The 17,977-nt window shown below is 42.7% G+C and overlaps 1 protein-coding gene across 10 annotated transcripts in view; it reads right to left on the reverse strand.

The window, feature by feature from the left end:
* COMP (cartilage oligomeric matrix protein) overlaps positions 1–17,977 on the reverse strand; it is a 37,594-nt gene that overhangs the window by 4,820 nt on the left and 14,797 nt on the right. For 4 of the 10 annotated variants that reach the window (XM_049807225.1, XM_049807226.1, XM_049807223.1 and 1 more), the window contains 12 exons: positions 13,365–13,486; positions 13,073–13,171; positions 11,366–11,617; positions 9,147–9,232; positions 6,888–6,939; positions 4,534–4,712; positions 3,122–3,259; positions 2,218–2,295; positions 1,909–2,067; positions 1,259–1,363; positions 967–1,074; positions 357–516 (listed from right to left, as the gene is read on the reverse strand). In XM_049807225.1, the coding sequence (XP_049663182.1) occupies positions 357–516; positions 967–1,074; positions 1,259–1,363; positions 1,909–2,067; positions 2,218–2,295; positions 3,122–3,259; positions 4,534–4,712; positions 6,888–6,939; positions 9,147–9,232; positions 11,366–11,441 (1,141 nt within the window). In that variant the 5' untranslated portion in view covers positions 11,442–11,617; positions 13,073–13,171; positions 13,365–13,486. Of the gene's footprint in view, positions 1–356; positions 517–966; positions 1,075–1,258; positions 1,364–1,908; positions 2,068–2,217; positions 2,296–3,121; positions 3,260–4,533; positions 4,713–6,887; positions 6,940–9,146; positions 9,233–11,365; positions 11,618–13,072; positions 13,172–13,364; positions 15,220–17,977 lie in introns of those variants that run through there. The other 6 variants (XM_049807231.1, XM_049807227.1, XM_049807224.1 and 3 more) reach the window with 4 other exon arrangements.

Genomic DNA, 17,977 nt, shown 5'->3' on the forward strand with positions numbered 1-17,977 from the left:
GCGCTGGACTGAGATCAGTTTGCATGGTACATCTTTCTTTCTTAAGTCTGACGCAGGTTTGATGTGCTTGTGCACAAGAAGAATGCTAATAAAAAATTGTTAGCACCGTCCTGATGATAGATCTTTAAACCCTGCAAGAGCTGAACTGTGAAGGATGCTGGCTTGACTGCTCATCTTGGCATCTTAAGAACTGAGCTGTGCTTCATCCCATCAGAAATTAGTTCTACTCCTGTAGAGCTCAAGCCGCTGAAGGCTGGCACCTGCGGTGAGGATCTCTAGCTGCACACTGAATAGGTTCCTGGTTCTTAGGTCAGTATGTCTGCCCCTCTCTGAGGATGCTCTCCAGCTGCTCTTACCATCTCCATCCATGTCATCATCACACTCATCTCCCCTCCCGTCGCCATCAATGTCCCGCTGATCATTGTTCTTCACTTGGCGACAGTTGTCACAGGCATCACCGAAGTTATCCTTGTCTGCATTGCGCTGGTCTGCGTTGCGTGTGTACATGCAGTTGTCCTGTGGGAGAGAGGGACTGGCTGAGGGGAAGCGTTTGGCACCGAGCATGCCACTGAACAAAAGTTCTGGGATATGTGACCGGCTGCTCTTGAGAAGCCCAGCAGCCTATCTGCAGCCAGTCCTGGTTCCCTCTATTCAGCCTAGTCACTGCCTGTTCAGGGAATACCAGTAGCACCTGAAAATACCTCCAACCAGTGCTTGACCAGGTGGGAGAGAGAGAGAGAGACTCCCTAACTCTCAGGGGACCATGACTTGTAAAGTCCCTTCAGTGCCATGATGTTCTCTCCTGTCTGCTTGGTTTTAGAGGCTTCAGACCATCCAGATTAAAAAGAAACATTGCACGCTGTTACCTGCAGGTTCTCTAAATTCACATTAAAGGTGGAGGCAGTTGCTTTGCAGGACCTCTGGGTACATTTAGGTATGTCAGGGCTTAAGCATTAGAATTCAAACCTCAGCATTTGATATCCCATCTCCGTCAGCATCATCATCACAAGCATCTCCAATTCCATCCCTGTCTGCATCCTCTTGGCCAGAGTTGGGGACAGTCATGCAGTTATCCTGAAAAGAAAGCAGCAAAGTTGGGCCTGTTAGCAAGCTGTGCATGTCATTTAGCCTGAGTTCAGAAGGTTGGGCAGGTCTCACCAGCACCCAAGGCCTGCCCTCAAATCAGAATTGCCCAGTTCTCATTAGGCGTTCCTCTGATATACTGTTTCCAGCAAAACATGAGACAACTGCATCTTACCTTGCGGCATTTTTTGTCAGAGCAGCGTTGCTTCTCATCAGGGACTCCATCAATGTCCGTATCCTTCCCACAGACATAGCCGTTCCCTGCCCACCCCACGAGGCACTGGAAGACAGCAGATAAACAAAATGAGTCCCCTGATGGCCACACGCCTCCAAAATTGAAGGCTTTACATGAGAACCAGCACAAACCATTGCAAATCCAGGTACACAACGCTCTACAGGAAAAATATTGTCTGCAAGAAACAGTTATGCTGCAAATAGTATTTTAAATAGCTGAGATACAAGCTTTCTGCTTGTTCCTGAGATTATAAAGACCCATGCAGCAGCAAAACTTCTGGGCTCCAGCAAGTTGCTGAACAGCGCTTCTCCCTGCCCAGCCGTGTGTAATGTTCCACGACTGACAAATTTGTTGTGCTTCAGGCAAAAAAACCCAAGCAAACAACGGTGGATCGGAGGTGCCAGGAGCAGTCCACTTCTCCTGAGAGCACCGACTGAGATATTGCCGTAGCTCAGGTGGTAATGGAGAGCAGGTCTGTGTCGGGAAGGCACGCTCTCCAGGAGAGGGGAGTGGCAGACCCAGGAGAGCACGCACAGGGCAAGGGAAACCGGAGTGAGCAGACCCCAACCGCAGGGAGGGCTGGACCTTACCACGCAGGAGAGGGACCCGTCGCGCTCCACAATGCACTGTGCTTTCTCGTGGCATGGACTAATTTCACCATTAGGACAGCGTCTCACCGTCTGGCTCTTGCAGCCAGTGACTTGATCCCCAACAAAGCCAGGTTTACAAGCCCCACACTTGTAGGATCCCTGCATGAAAAAGCAATAGGGAATTAACTATAACATGAGCCCTGGCAAACCTTTGCCGTAACCTTCCTCAGCAACTGGATTGCCACAGCTAACAGAGGCCCCAGAGCCTGGGGAAGAGAGATCCACATAAGGCTTTCCAGTAATATTTACCCGTGTATTGATGCAGATAGAGTTTGGGACACAATTTCTGGCAGCACCTGTCTCGCATTCGTTGATGTCAGTACAAACCTGCCCAGGAAGAAAAAAATAGACATTAACTTCACTCTTAAGCAGATACCAACCACATCAGACTACAGAATTAGGGCATCACTAGATGTAGAAGCAAAGACCCTAACACACCCTACTAGGTCCCACAGCTCAAAGTTTTCCTTCAGACAAGCTTGAGCCAGATCCCAGCAATACTCCTGACCCCAGGCAAGCTGTTCACCCTCTACAGAGTCACCAGAGATTTTACCCTGGCAAAATAGCTTAGCTCTGAGCTGAGCTGTCAGAGTATCTCCTTACTGTAAAAGGATAGAAGAGAGTCAATGGAGCAAGAAGGTCAAAGACTGCGTCCTGTGACCAGCTAGCAGCTCTCTAAATAACACAAGCCACATGCCATTCTTACTTTTGGCAACATATTCTTATAAACCATACTAAGACTAGGTGATTATTTTTTATTTTTTTTTTTACTTTCATCTGTCTGTAGCTGTCAGGGAAGCAGCGGGGGCAGCCGCTGCATCAGCTCTTCTGTGTCCTAGTACGAAGGATTGCCCAGGCTGGCTTCACAGCCAGAAAGGTGTCAGAGACATAACATTCCGTCCAGTATGAATTCAGCAGAGGTAAGGTCTTGGAGCGGAGGTTGCTTTGCTGTTGATGTGCTAGGACATCCTTGGCAAGTCTCTCCTCTCACCGCACCAGTCTCCCCACCAATACAATGCAGTCATCTTGTATTTCCCTCCCGTTCCTTTGAGGGTTCCAAGACCTTTGAGGGTTCCAAGACCTTTGAATTACAATTACGGAGGGGAAAGAGTTAATGGCTTCTGAAGGAGACAGAAATGTTTCTGGGCCTTACCTGTTTGTTGGCCCTGGCATAAGCTAGTCCAATGCCTTCAACCATTTGCCCAGTGAAGCCGGGAGGGCAGGGATCGCAGCGGAAGCCAGGGGTGGTGTTAATGCACTGGACCTTCGGGAAGCAGGGGTTTGCGTTGCACTGTAAACAAGGAAGAGGTTGTGCAGAACTGTGAGGCAGGCTCGCTCAAGGCCAGCTGTGAAGGCAGCTCTCAAAGCGAGCCTCGCTGGGTGAGATCCAGCTATTGTACTGGTATTTTTAAAGAATGAACCAAAAATGCATAGAAGTTCCTGGCTTTCCTTGCAAGTAGAAAATGCAGCTTCCCCATCTCAGTTGTTCTCCCAAGACCCAATATGTGCAGACAAGTAAAACAAATCAACTTTCAGGACTAATTCTTCTTAGGTGACATCAATTGCCCAGGCGAAGAGCTGGCTTCACACTTTCTTTCCTGGCAGTCTCTGAATCCAGAGAACTGGATAATTTCTTACACTGGTTTTGAAAGACAAGAACAGTTGTTTGTGTACTACTCTGGGAAGCAATTGACTTTCCAAAGTTGCTATTAATGCTTGCTTTACTTTCTCCAACACTTTATTATTTTCACTGAATTCTTATGCTCTGTACTGGCAGATGCATTACATTAATACAGCGGTTCCCACGTTTTGGTGACTAGCAGATTATCATCAATCTCAAAATCTCTCATCGACCCTTTTAACTTCAGCAGGTTTTTAAACTGAAATGCTATAGAGGTGATATGACTTTGCAAGACACTTACAGTTGCTCGGTGGACTAATCAGTGAGCATAGGGCTATGGTTTGGGAACCACAGAACTAAGGAATATTAGGGACATACACAATTAATGGTTGAGTAAAGCTTTGCATACACCCAGAAAGTAAACTTGATGGAATGCCACACTATCTAAAAAAAAAAAGAAAAATTAAACAGTATCTGCCTAGCAAGGTTTGATTTAAAGGCAGAAGTAAAGCCATACAAGTAGTGTGGTAAGATTTCTTGTATAAAGGACTATTCGGGAAGCATTTGATTCTATTCCACACATAATAAATCTTATCTCTAACAACTCATCAGCCAGTAGCTCAAAAGATTGTAAGACCAAAAGGGACTGTTCCGGTCTTCCAAACTCACCTTCCTGTGTGGTACAAACCAAAAGCTTTATTTTGTTTGAGCCTATGTCTCTTTTAGAAAGAAATGCCTAGCTAGACCGGATATAAACCCAACATGGAACAGAGCTTAAGGGAGAGTGAGATACAGACTTCCTTCCAGTGAAATGGTGTTTCTGTTGAACTGCAGCTCCTAGGGGAATTGCAAGACTTTTCTTTATAACCGCAAGACAAACCTGCAACGCTCTAAGAAAAGCGAGCCAATTTTATCGCTTCCAGCCTATCCTACTTGTTTTTTACCTCATTGATATCTGCGCAGTGGGACCCATTGCCTGAATAACCTGGGGGACAGGGTCCACAGCGGAAGCCGGTGCCGGTCTCGGTGCAGGCCACTCCAGGGAAGCAAGAGTTTGGGAGGCATCTGTTAAACTGTGTCACAGTGATGACAGGGCCTGTCGCCTCCGTGTCGCCTCTCATGCCTAGAGGGCAAGAGGAACATTAAAAACAGAGCTGTCACTGCCAGACACTATCATCAGGTGGTCCCATTGTCTCAGAAGATATCAGTGTGCTTCACACACGGGACATTTCCTCACGTCCCTTCTGAGGGTTGGGCAGTCGTAGCTCTATTTTGTAAATGGAGAAAAATGAAGCCAGAAGCAGCAATTTGACAGATTTCTGAATCAAAGCAGACAAAAAATAAGTAAGAAATCCCAGAAGTCTTAGCTCCAAGTCCAAACCTCTTTGTTATGCCACCTTCTTTGTTGGTGTAATGCCCTTGCTTTTGCAGTTCCACAGGGATCAGTTCTCTCCCTGGTTTCCCCATAGCTACACCTCACTGGTGGTATGGACTCAGACACTTGGCTAAAGCAGAACCCACACGGACTTAAATCTGGGAAGCATTGTGGAGGGCTGTCAGCCAAAATCTCTGCTGTAGACAGCAGGCACATTAAACAGGTCAGCTTGGTTTGTAGCAGGAATACACTCACGCAGAAGGCTCTCATGCTGTAACATTATGCATAACATGCTACCTGTTATCTCCACAGGGCTAGGAAACCTCACTTCATCCTGGCAGATGAGAAATCAATCTGTTATTCAGACATTCATCACTTCTAGGCTGGAATACAGCAATATAGTCTATCTAAGCATGAAGTGTGTGATGTGTAGGAAATTCTAACCCATATAAAATGCTGCCGCAGTCCTATTCAGAAGCACTCTGAACACATCGAGCCTGTCCCCACACCGCTGTGCACCAGCTTCCCTTAAAGTTTTAGGCCAAACGCCAGGTTTTTGTCCTTATCCTCATGACCTGACCCACAGCACAAGAGAACTTGCAAAATTAATCTGTACGGGACGCAGAACTTCACTGAAGGCCAGTTCAAGACTGTGAATGAACTTTCCCAGAATCTAGAACTGTCACAAGTCTCCCGCACCCACTACTCTAAGTGGCAGGGACACTTTTTTCTCCCACTTTCTCCAGCTTAAAAGCCCAACATAAAAAACCTGAAACAAACCAACCCAAAACCCTACACTCTACCATCACCAGCAGCAAAATCTTCACTAAAAACAAGGCCTCTCTTCATGCTTCTCTTTCTGAGAAATAATGAGAAGCACACGAGTGCTGTGAGTCAGATTGTTCAATGCATGACTAAAAGAGGCTCAAATTCTATGGTCAGGAGTACAGGAGAAGAATGCATATAAAGCAGAATAGCAAGTGGGGAAGGCAGAAATCAAGTAACAGAAAGTTCAGGACAGTTTTATGAGCAAATTATTAAAACAATTGCTGTGGATGAATGCATTTCTGTACTGTGGGTCCCAGAAGCTTTGGCTAATCTCTTTTCCAGCAGAAGTACAGTCTCTCCAAATGCAGAAATGGTTACTGCTCCACCCTTTGAGTGTACTGGCAAATAATAGAGCATCTCCAAGAACCATGCTTTCTGAAAGCCAGATATACTGGAAGTAAGTTCCAGTCTAGAAAAAAAACGTATACTGGGGAGCAGAGGGCAAGATTTATATGGGAAAATTTATGACCCTGTTTCCTGAATCCTCTGTAAACAACCTCTTTGCTTGGATGGTGGCAGCACTAGGATGGAAGGAATAGCAGAGCAATGCCTCTTGGGGGTGATGTTCTCTTCCACTTGCAGCTCAGGAGTAGCCAGCTATATCCCACAGGATAGCCAGTGTGCATTCCCAGGCAATTCTAACATTGGCCACGGCCTGGGTTATTAGGAGATGTGGCTGGGCAGCTCTCCGCAGCAGAATGCAGCTACCCTGAGAAATATGGCATGGTATGTCACAAAACCATTAACAAAGCTTTTTTTATAAAATAATGGAAGTAAGCAAATGCTGGGGATTTGCTGGAAGGAAAGATGAACTTTTTAAGGCTACTTCTGCACCCCATGCTCAGGAAAGGGGTAATAGCTTCAGCTGCCACTGAATGACAAGAACAGCATGGAACACAGGTCCATGAATGCAGAATGATGTTGGGGAAAAAAGCATCACCAATATTGAGTATTACCCTGTGACACTAGGGCTAATTCTGAAACAAGCTTTTCCTTTGGGGACATGGTCACAGGTGGCATTTTACTACTTGTTTGGACACAAAGGTATGGAGGACTTGGAGGCAGTTGAACATAGAACTCAGCTCAGTAACTCACCACAGGCATCACACTCCATGACTGTATTCTTCAGGAATGTTATCTCCTTAATCTAGAAGAAAACAAGAACCACCATTTAGCCAAAGGCTGAGTTTTGCTCCCACGCAAACTAGTAGCCCCACTGCCAGAAAACAGGGTGTCTCTCTGAGATTGCACAGCTGCTTACGAACAAATTAACTTTTACCTCAACGTCTATGTTGCAGACTTTTTGGAAGCTGAGGTGGCTCATATTCCCTGCTGTAAATCACTTCCTACTGTAGTGTTTCTACAGGATAACTTGATACTACTATTCTATCACAGATGCAGGAAACACTTGACTTGAATACATAGAAACAAGTGTCATAAAGAAAGAGAAATCTACTTTTTTGGGTCTCTACTCTAGAAGATGCTGAACTAGCAGTCCTAGAGAGGTCTGCTTTATCTGCAGTCCAGGCACTGCATAGGTAAATTCAGGAGGGGGTTCCCCTGTGAGCCATTTTTGCAGATACATGAATAATCTCTGAGACTGCTTATGCCATTCTTTCGCCCTAATGCCCTTGCTGTGAGGATATTTAGAATCTGTTCATGAAAGCTCCTCCCTCCAGACTTTCTCTGATCTCTAGGCTCCTATTCCTTCAAGCTCTTATAAAGAGATAATCTGTAGCATCGGCAGCGCGAAGATGCTGTTTCTTTGGTGAAGAAAGGAATACGGGACAGGCACAAGTAAGCATGTCAGTCTCAAGCTAACATTTATATGACTCTCTAGCATCTTAGATAGCAATCCTAGCAGACTTCTTTCCTGCAAAAGCCTCACTGGCTATCTACAACTGATGCTCAGGACCACCCTTCCACACCCTGTGGACTTTATGTTTCCACAATTAAGTCATTTCACTTTGACAAAAGCTTCTACTCATGTCTCTCTGCCAGCTTCCAGGTATAAGAGCAAGCTTTCATGCTATGTTAGATTCCCTCTTCCCTCCAACACCACCTGGGGTCATGTATTTTGAATAGTTAATGCAGAGAGAGATCTAACCCGAATCCCCAGAACATCTCCCATTGGAAGTAGGTGACAGAGAGCAGAGTGGAGAATTTGGAGCACTGCTAATGAGTGTCAGTGGTTCCTTTGTGCCAAGAATCCTTCAGCCTTTGGCTCAGGAGAGTAGAACTGGCCTTTTATTGTTACGCCTTTTGCCATCCTTATTGCCAACATCCCAAGATGCTGATTCAAGGAAAAGTAAGTTTTAGAAAATCTTTGCACAAATTAAGAAATTATGAACTGCCACCTTGGCTCCCCAGTTGTATATGCAAGTTTGTCTTCTGAGGAAGAATTTTCTTGACAGTGCTGTTGAGAAAAAGGCCATGGATAAAAAAAAAAAGTATAGGTGGCAAGAGCGAGAGAAAGAACAAATAGAAAACCTGTACGGAGAAGCAGTGCTAAGCTGGAAGGAAACACTGGAAATCATCGCTTGAGGCTGCCAGGAACCATGTCTGACCTGATTCCTAGTAAACACTGGGTATTTATGCAGCAGCCTGAAATGTGAGAGTAACTCAATGCAACAGATGTTTTTGCAGATTAGAGGCCGCCCAGTTTGCACTGGCACAGAGACCTGTCTGCCATTCCAATTATCTGGCAGGCAGAGGCTGCTGCCCTCAGCTCCCAGAGTGGATAAAGGGAGAATGGAACCTTTTTCTATACTTAAAAGAGAGTTGACCAGACAAACCGCGATCTCCTCGTTAAAATGGGAAAAGATCTAAGCACCCAAGAAGTTCTAAATTCCCTAAGAAATTACAGGAGCCAGCAAGGCTTAGGATTAAAACAACATGAGGAAAGAGTGAATACAGAGCTTGTTTAGACTCCATATGACTTCCCTTTCCAGGACCCTAATAGATGGCTGAAAGGTCTCTTCCATCTTCCAAGTTTGGACTCTCTACTGATTTCATGAGCCCACAAAATCAAGGAAAAAATGACTTGTTTTTCCAGTTAAATATATACCCACTGTGTGTGCATGTCTTTTTTTTTTTAGTTCATTCTCCATGTGCGCTGTTTTTCAGCAGACACAGTTCTAAACAGCAGAATTTGGTATTCAAATGAATCCACTTTATCTCAGAATTACAAATCTGATTGTGAGACCACCTCCTGATTCTGGTTTGCAGCACAATAATTGTATTGCTCATTTCACGTAACGCAAGAAGCAGGCCCCCGAATTCCAGAACTCAGCAGAGGACTCAGAGATCTCTCTTGTGCAGCATATAAGGAACTAGGTCCCTTTTTTCACCTACCTGCTGTTTCAACAAGTCGCGAACTTCCATTAGCACACGGTTAGTTTCTCTCATCTCTTCCAGCATTTCTGGCCCAACTTCACCTCCTAAAAAACCCGAAGTGGTTGGGAAAAACACAGAAGAGCCATTAGCAGTACAAACCACCTGATATTATTAACATCAGCTTAATATTAAAGATACAGACTCCTCCACACCAGTCTCTGCCAGTTCCTAACTAGAAGCTTGCTGGAACTAACAGAGACTTGCACGTAGGGTAGAATTTGCTCTGGGCAGGGCAGACAGTGATAATCAGCCATGCCTGTCAGGTAGGTAACAGTTACCCCTCAGCAAACAAATTGGCCTGGCAGTCTGGCAGTTGTGGTGGCTGTTAATCTGGCATGGTCTCTGCAGTTCACACATAGGAAGGCTTTGCTGCCAAAAGAAGCAAATCAGTAATTCAGTGCTGTGGAAGCTCCTGTGAAGGGCACCACTAAAGTAAGGCTTTTTGCTGAGTCTATCCCAAACGTGCTGCCAAGCGCTGAACGTGGAAAACCAGCACATCAGTCGTTGCCTTGCCTGTTCTCAAGGTACAGACTTTTTTCTTGCTGGAGATGGGTTCTTTTTGGGTAGCGGCAATTTCGAATTGCTGTGTAGTGGCTTTGGGGCACCAAGGATCCATCTGCTCCTCCATGCCAACATTGTAAAATCCTGTTTAAACTAAGCTGAACAGAGGATATAAATCACCTTACAAGTTCATCTAGGGCAGATTAACACGACTTTTCCCTCCCATCTGCTAGATTCTAGACTTGCCGAGTCCTTTGAGACATGCTAAAAATCAAGTCTATACTCCAGCTTTGCTCAAGAACAATGAATGGAAGTAGCTCATTGTTTCTAGAATTATATAAGTTTTAAGAAAACTTGAACCATTTAAAAACAATTGGTCAGAACGTTCAAGTCTGGTATTCTCCTGTCTGCCATGAGAAAGTACAACCTTAATTTCTCTAGTTTTCTAGATTAATCGATCCTCTAACAGAAGTCACACCTCGCCTACAGTGTAAGCAAACCTTTATGAAGAAAGAAATAGCAGTTATCTTCTACAAACAGCACTGTGTGTTCAGGGGAAATTAGCTGGGGTTAGAGGTCTGCCTCCTTCAGCAGGAGGAATCTGCCAGCACCAAAGGCAGGATGTGAGCCCGTACTACTGACTTAGTACAACTTCAGCATTCTCAAGTGACAAATGAACCTGGAAGCCTCGTGGGTCCTCCCCATCCAGAACCAAGAGGACTTTATGAATATTTGTAACCTCTCCAATACATTTTGGTTTGGGAACTAAATTGAAAGTACCACAAATGTCGTTCTAAGACAGAAAGACTGAATTAAAGTGACGTTTCTTATTTTATTGAAAACAAGGAGCTTGCACTTAATTTCTAACTTCAAACAGAGGTTTTGAATAAGCTCTGCATGAAGGCTTCAGGCAACTTCTGTTATTCCTGGGAAGATTTTTCCATCCCTAGTAGCAAGATGTAATTTAAAATAAAAGTTTGGGGTTTTTTTAATATTCAAATGCACAATAATGATTCAACCACTCAGAGGCGATTTCCAAAGGAAATCTGTGTGCTTGCAGACATTGCCATTACTATGCATCCTTCTCTGTGGACTCATTCTGTCTCCACAAGCACACATCTGAGTCTCTGGTACACAGTCTGAGTCTGCCAGATCTCACAGATCCTCTTTGAGTTGAGCATTCCCTTAATGGGCTCTTCAGAGAAGTGGAACTTTTGTAACGAACTTAGCGTGGCTACGTTCCTAGAAGTCAGGGCTTCCCTGAGCCCTATGTGCACAAGCAGAGAGACTATCCAAGGATCCTGCTATCGGACATTCTGTATGATCTGCTTTTTAACTTAAATCACATGCAAAATGCAGGTTAATGTAAAATGCCTCTTGCAGGTCATTACAAAACACAACAAAATTCCCAATTGTGCTAGAATAAATGTTTTCCTTAAAAAAACTTCCCTACTCAGGAGGAGAACTGGGGAAAAAAATCTAAGACTGCACATTTACACAGTTAAGCTTCAAGTTTCATATGAAACTACAAGATCCCTGAACATTGCTTTTAGGCTTCAGTAGGTGCAGCTGAAATGTTAACCATCCTCCTCATTCCCTTCTGCAAAACAGAATTTTCATAGGAGTCTAGAAAGCATACGAGTCCAGAAAATATAAAGATAATTAAAATTACTTACCTGCTCTTCTCTGCTGGCATGATGAAAAACGACACGAGAGGCAGAGGAGAAAAACCAATGCTAGAGCTGAAATCATCTTTGAATCTTCAGGCAGTGTGGATGTATGGGCTTCTCTTGCAACGAATTTTTAACCTGCAGGTTTGCCTCTGCTCCCCATTAGTGTCTGTGGTTTGCTATTTATGAAGTTGCATTCCTTCCTCTGAAGTTCTTATTCTCTGATGCTGGACGAGGGGTGGACGTCATTTCTGGCTGCTAGTCCACAGAGAACGTTACAAAAGTAAACAATATGAGAAACTCATCAGGAGAGTAGTTTAATATTTTTTTTTTTAGACCGGCTTGCACCAAAATAGGTCAGAAAATTCCAGAATTAAATGGATTCTTTTTGGATTAGGGTTTTTATTTCTTCTTCATGGACACAGGATAGACAGATGATTCATAGCCCTATCCCTCACAGATTTTCCTTCTAAAACTGCTCACAGGATCACAAAAGCTATGAGACATCTGGACTTCACTAGGGTTTCAGAAAAGGCTCTTTAAACTCCCAAAAGACAGTTTCACCACTCACGCTTGGTGTAGAACTATTGAATCATCTTCCAACTCCAAAGAGGAGCCACACATCCTATTTTGGAGAGGGATCGGGCAAATATACTAGCCCTTAGAGGCTGATGTTCTTATTACCCCCCACCCAGGCTTGCCTAAAGGAAGGATGCAGTGCAGAAGTGACGGCATAAAAGGAAGGTAGACTTTGCTGTTCCTTGTCTGTGAAGGAATGAGTCTCAATCCAGCATTTTCCATCCGTCAGTCTCAATCCAGTACTTTCCATCAGAAGACAGAGAGCAGATTGAAAAACCCATCTAGAGCAGCCAAAGAAAATCTGCCCAAAGAAAATCTTAAAGCTACTACATCAAGGAAATTGCAAGTTAAACTGTGACCTGTAAAAAAGGTTAGTCTGAAGACCAGTGAAATTCTTGATCACACATTCTCACTGTTTGATTGTGAAATCTGTCAGTATGTTGATCATACAACACCCTTGGGGACACAGACAGGAAAGCCCCAGGAAACAGTAGCTCAGTCTTTAAAGTGTTATAGCAGCAGGATCCTTGGGTATTTACATAAAAGATTTTTTTCTCATTTTGACCTTGGACCTCCCGTGTTCAAGAAAAAACTCCCCATGCCTGTGGCTGCGCACAATTCTTGAAGGTAACTGGGTGCAGACTTGCAGGCACTGGTGAGCATGCATGTTCACTAAAGTAAGCAAATAAATATTACCAGTTCTATAATACGGGAATACTGCAGCAGACAGATTTTACACTTTCTTGCGCCAAGCAAATTTATACTGACAATAAAGTTAATTTGTATGTGTAACCTAGGTGGCATTTGTATAATTCTGCTTGTCTGGCACACATGCCATCTCATGTTACACACAGCAAGTGACTTTTTGCTGTCAACCCACAGGTAAATCAGCTTTGAAGGTTTGATACTTGCAGTTTAGCCAGAACTCAGAACAACTGAGTTGCCCAGGTTTTAGCATTTCTGGGTCCTTCTGGACCAATCAAAACCATGGCAACTGGTTATTAAAGATAAAATACACTGGTTTTTCCAGTGAAGTTCTGGGAAATATTATTTACAAGTTTTATTTTATAGCAGCAAATGGGGAGTGAATGAAAAATGCCCTTTCACGCACTCCACAGATACCAAGTCTTTCACCTGAAACAGCGATAGTTGATGTCCGTCGAGCTTTGAAGGTGCTGTTGTCAAGAGGTGAGAGGCGTTCAGACTTTGCAGACTGCTCAGTCCAGCACCCTGCTAGATGGCAAGCAAGGAAGCCCATTAGTACCTGTTATGATAGTGGACAGTTTTAAGGGAAAAGCACATTACTTCAACAGAAGCCTGGTAGGTCATTAAAAAAGGAAGGTTCTTGCCAACTATTCAGAAAAAATCTAGTTTTTTCAAGTGGGGAGAAGTAATAAAACTCCAGAAAGAAAGAGATGTAACTCACATGGAATGAAGAGTGGACAAGGGTCACTTGTGAGGTCACCTTGGAAACAACTGACATCAGATTTGCTTTGTGTGGAGTAATACATGTCCATATAGAATGAGGAGACAATCAAGATCCTAGTACTACAAAAAAAGAAATTAAAAGAAAATACAAGGCAAATAAAATATGTATGAGAAGTAATGATGTTTTCTGCTACCTAAGCAAACTATTACTCAATGATATCAGGACAAACCCACATGAAAAACACCCTTAAAGTCAGACACCTAATAAAAAAGTTGCTTGAAAGTCCAGTATCCAGCTAACTGGATACTTCTGTGCTTCAGGGGCCAAACCCCCCCCCCCCCCCAGTTTTTGAGAAGAGATAGTAGGCTGACTAGAAACAGCCATTTTTGAGACCATGTGAAATTGGCTTGTAAAACAATGTGACTCCCAGCCAGCAAAGGAGAGGTGTTTGTATCTAGAAAGAGCTCTCAACGACTATCAGGAAGAGTCCTGCTTCCTCTGTACAGAGTTCAGCATTTTTCTGAACACTTTCAGCTGCCCAGAATCACATGCCCTTTTATAATACTATGAACTGGTGATCAAGCCATACATAAAATTCACTATATTTTCTAATATGCCTATTATTTAACATCCAAATTAACTAATCAAAACCGTATTATAGAGAAGTTAGATAATTTTCTTTGTTTTTAGTATGGCCTGAAGAAACTCAAATAATCGGCATCAAAAAGAAGAAATCTCCCAAGCTCCTGGAGTCACTGCAAAGGACAAAAGGAAAAGAGTGAACCCCTCTCTTCTGAAGAGTAATTTGTATGGACAAGCTGCAAGTCACCAAAGTATTTAAAGCACACAGGGCTACCAGCAGTGAACCTGGATCTCTCCACAGGAAGATGTGCTGGTTTTGGCTGGGGTAGAGTTAATTTTCTTCATAGTAGCTGGAATGGGGCTATGTTCTGGATCTGTGCCGAGAACTGTTGATAACACAGAGCTGTTTTCCTTATTGCGGAGCAGTGCTTGCACAGAGTCGAGGCCTTTTCTGCTTCTCACCCCACCGGCGAGCAGGCTGGGGGGGCACAAGGAGTTGGGAGGGGACCCAGCCGGGACAGCTGACCCCAACTGACCCAAGGGATAGTCCATCCTATACGATGTCACAACCGTAACAGAAGAGAAAAAGAGAACTTCGGTAGTGTGGACAATCTGCAAAGTGGATGATCTGCAAGTACATCAATGTCTCTGTTCTCTGCAAAAGAATCATTAATAATGAATTTATTAGTGGAGGCTGGGGAGTATACTGAACTGGCTCACAAGGAGCACATGTTACTTGTAAGTAACTTTGCAGTTAGCTGAGGTGTTAACAGCACAAGAGGAAAACTGAGCAGGTACTTAGAAGATGCAAGTTCTCAAAAACTCAGTAAAGTCAGGAATGTTCACTGCTGAGAAATGACACTCACTTCCCTCAGCAACAATTAGTGTAGGACAGCATGGTGACAGAATAGTGCTTATTATTGCTTACTTATTCTAAATGAAATGAACCAAAGCATATTAAATCTGCATTACACCAATTTTAAATATTTGAACAAACAAGTCTTCTACATATTAAGGCAGCGATAAATATGTCTTTACATTCTTCTAGAAACCCAAAGCCATTTCTCTTTAGTCTGCAACAGTTTCTGGGATCATTTCTATTCATTGACAGTAGCTAAATAACTGTACAAATTAAAATGTACCTAGTTTCTACAGAGCTTTCTTAAGTTGAGCAAGACATGGTGTCTCCACAGGGTGAGGTCATTCCTACCTTTATTTTCCTTGGACTCCTTTTATACCTTTCTATATTCAGATCTGAGGGCTAGAAATCTGTGTAAATCACCACTCTAACGCAGCTTAAACACAGATCAGAAACTGTTTGGTCATGGCTTGGTTATTTCTGGGTCCCTCTGTCTGTTTAAAAAGGGCAAATTCAGAAGTAGCTGATACATATGAACTTGTTATTATCTGATGGGGAAACACCTTCCACATTTGTCAATATCATTTTTTTAAGCATTACTGATCAAAAAGAAAAAAAGAAAAAAAAAAAAAAAAAAAGAAAAAAAAAAGAAGGGAGCAGCAGATAGTGTTTATTTGGGCTTCAGTGTAAAAGTGTTTTTGCACTCTGTGCAGTGCCAGGTTAGTTACACCTTTTTCCCTGTCGGGAGTTGACATCACAAATGAAACCAGCACACAAACAAACAACAAAAAGAAAAGCTCATACAAGTTTAAAGTTTAAATATTTTCCATCTCTGTGTTTTTAACTAATCTTTGCCAAGTGAAGGACAAAAGTCAGAAGGAAAAAGTTATTTTTCAGTCTTGTAAGGTCAAGTTCTAAAAATAAGTGAAAAACATCTACACCCTCTGAAATGGTATGCTAAGTGTTTTACAATGGTTCTTATATATTTATGGCCATAAACCCCCAAATTATATAAAACATGACCAATAAGGATTTCAAAAAACATCTCCTCCTTTTCCTCCCAATACAGGATCAATAGTGCCAATGGCACTCTTCACAAAGACTTCTCTACCCTGTTCTTAAATGCTTCCAGCGATGGAGATTCCACAACCACCCCAGGCAGCCTTCCAATGCTTTATATTCCCACTTTTAGAAAATGTTTCCGAGGGATGCTGTTTAAGCCCATTCCTTCTTTTCTTATTCACCATAGACTCAAAGAGCAGATTAGCCCCTTCTTTGAACTAGCACTATATATTTGAAAACTTGCATGTCAATTCTATACTTTTGTAAAAGAGCCTGGTAATGAATGCAGCTTCCAGGTTTTATACAACTGATATAGAAACGTAGAGATGAAAAATTATCATAGTCATTGCAGACTGTCAACAGTTAGTCAGTTCTGAGATAAATAAAAGTCTTGAAGTCTCAACTAACTCTTAATCAGTCATGATTTTCGTTAATTGTCACAATACATAAACTATCTATGACTCCGAAGATACATTATCTATTGTGGTGAACTGCTAGATTACAACTGAAGTTGAACCAACCCTGCATATTTCACTCATGAGTAGATCAGTAAGAACCCCAATACATCAGAATTTCACAGCAGTTTTCTTCAGCTTGTACTTATTTTGAGTGCTATTGTCTAACATTTGCAAATTCCAAAGATACACACTGTGAAAAGGACTGGACACTGAAGTTTGAGGCCCAGCAGCCAGCAGAATCTTCAGTCTTGTCCTACCTTTCTACTATGTGCTTCCAGACAAAACAAAAACCTACTTTCAAAAGTTTGCAAAACATAATTTTACAGCTTGATTATGTACAAATACTTATTTCCTCCGTTGCTAAAACACAATCTCAACAAACAGGATTCCTAAATGATCTACTTAGAGCTATTTGCCGTCCTGAGGTAACAACGTTTAGGTATCAATGCTTTATGGAAGACAGATTCATTATTTGACATAAACCCCTAGAGCGATGCAAATATTAGACACAAAATCCATCAGTCAATAGGTAAGAACATCCCCATCCGCTCCCCGTATGCATCATTCATTGCAAGATGGAATAAATAGGTTGTGTTTTGTTACATGTTTGAAGAGTTACAGCTTGCTGCAATCTGTTTTATGTCTCTAATTTCAAATTCCTCAGGAAAGCAAGGCACTGAAGGTCACTGAAGACTTATTATTAAGTACTTTTAATGTTTTTATCATTTAATCAATGGCAAAATGCAATGACAGAGAATCAAGCCTGCGAAATATAATAAATGGGCATGGCTCCATTGTGCACTATGCTAACTTTATCATTCATTCTTCTTGTTGTTTTCTACCCTACTAATGGAATTTGACTAATGTCAGTAAAGCCATTTACACGTGCTAAAAAAAAAGAGTCACACAACTCGCTGTTACAATAGGCAGAATGACGTAACGCTGCGTCACCACCGCAGTGTCACAGCAATTGGCACACTGTGGCAGGGACGTCTCCTGGGAGGAAGCTACTGCCTTACACCACAGAAAGTGGGGCCTTCCTTGAAGTACGAGTGGAGTTCCAGAAGGGTCAACTTCCCACTTGTTGCTTCAACACTATTAGAAATTAGAAACACTAATAGAAATAGACTTTTATATTTTCTGCGTATGAAAGGCTGACTTTCAAGGGAACATCAGGTTTTACCCTAAACATTTTCTCAGAATGCAACAAACCCAAAACACTGTAATGTTGGTGTATAAAAATAGCTGCAAAATGGTTTCTGAAAAAAGGCGCAGAGATGCCTTCCAATGTCTGAGGGAGGAATCCCACAAAAAAGAGACTGATGAGCCAAGAACACATTCAAACTTTGTTTTATCCTCAGGTCCTAACCCCCAACCAAAAATAGTAACCAGAACGAGTATGACCTGAGTAGCGGTTTTCCAATATTTTTGGCTGTTGAATAGCCAACACAATAAATGCACACTTACTAAGTAGGAGACATTTGTAAGCCACCAAACACATATCAAGAAATTGCAGACTTTACCACCTCCTTTTTTTTCTTTTTTTTGTTTTCAGTTCAGTGAATGCTGGGGTAGGGGGAAAAGAAAGGTGCTAGTCTGCAAATTTCTAAGTGTGTCAGGAGGACAGATTCCCTGTGCCTCTGGACCTG

This window comes from Accipiter gentilis, chromosome 8, assembly GCF_929443795.1.
Source record: "Accipiter gentilis chromosome 8, bAccGen1.1, whole genome shotgun sequence".
Taxonomy (NCBI): Eukaryota; Metazoa; Chordata; class Aves; order Accipitriformes; family Accipitridae; genus Astur; species Astur gentilis.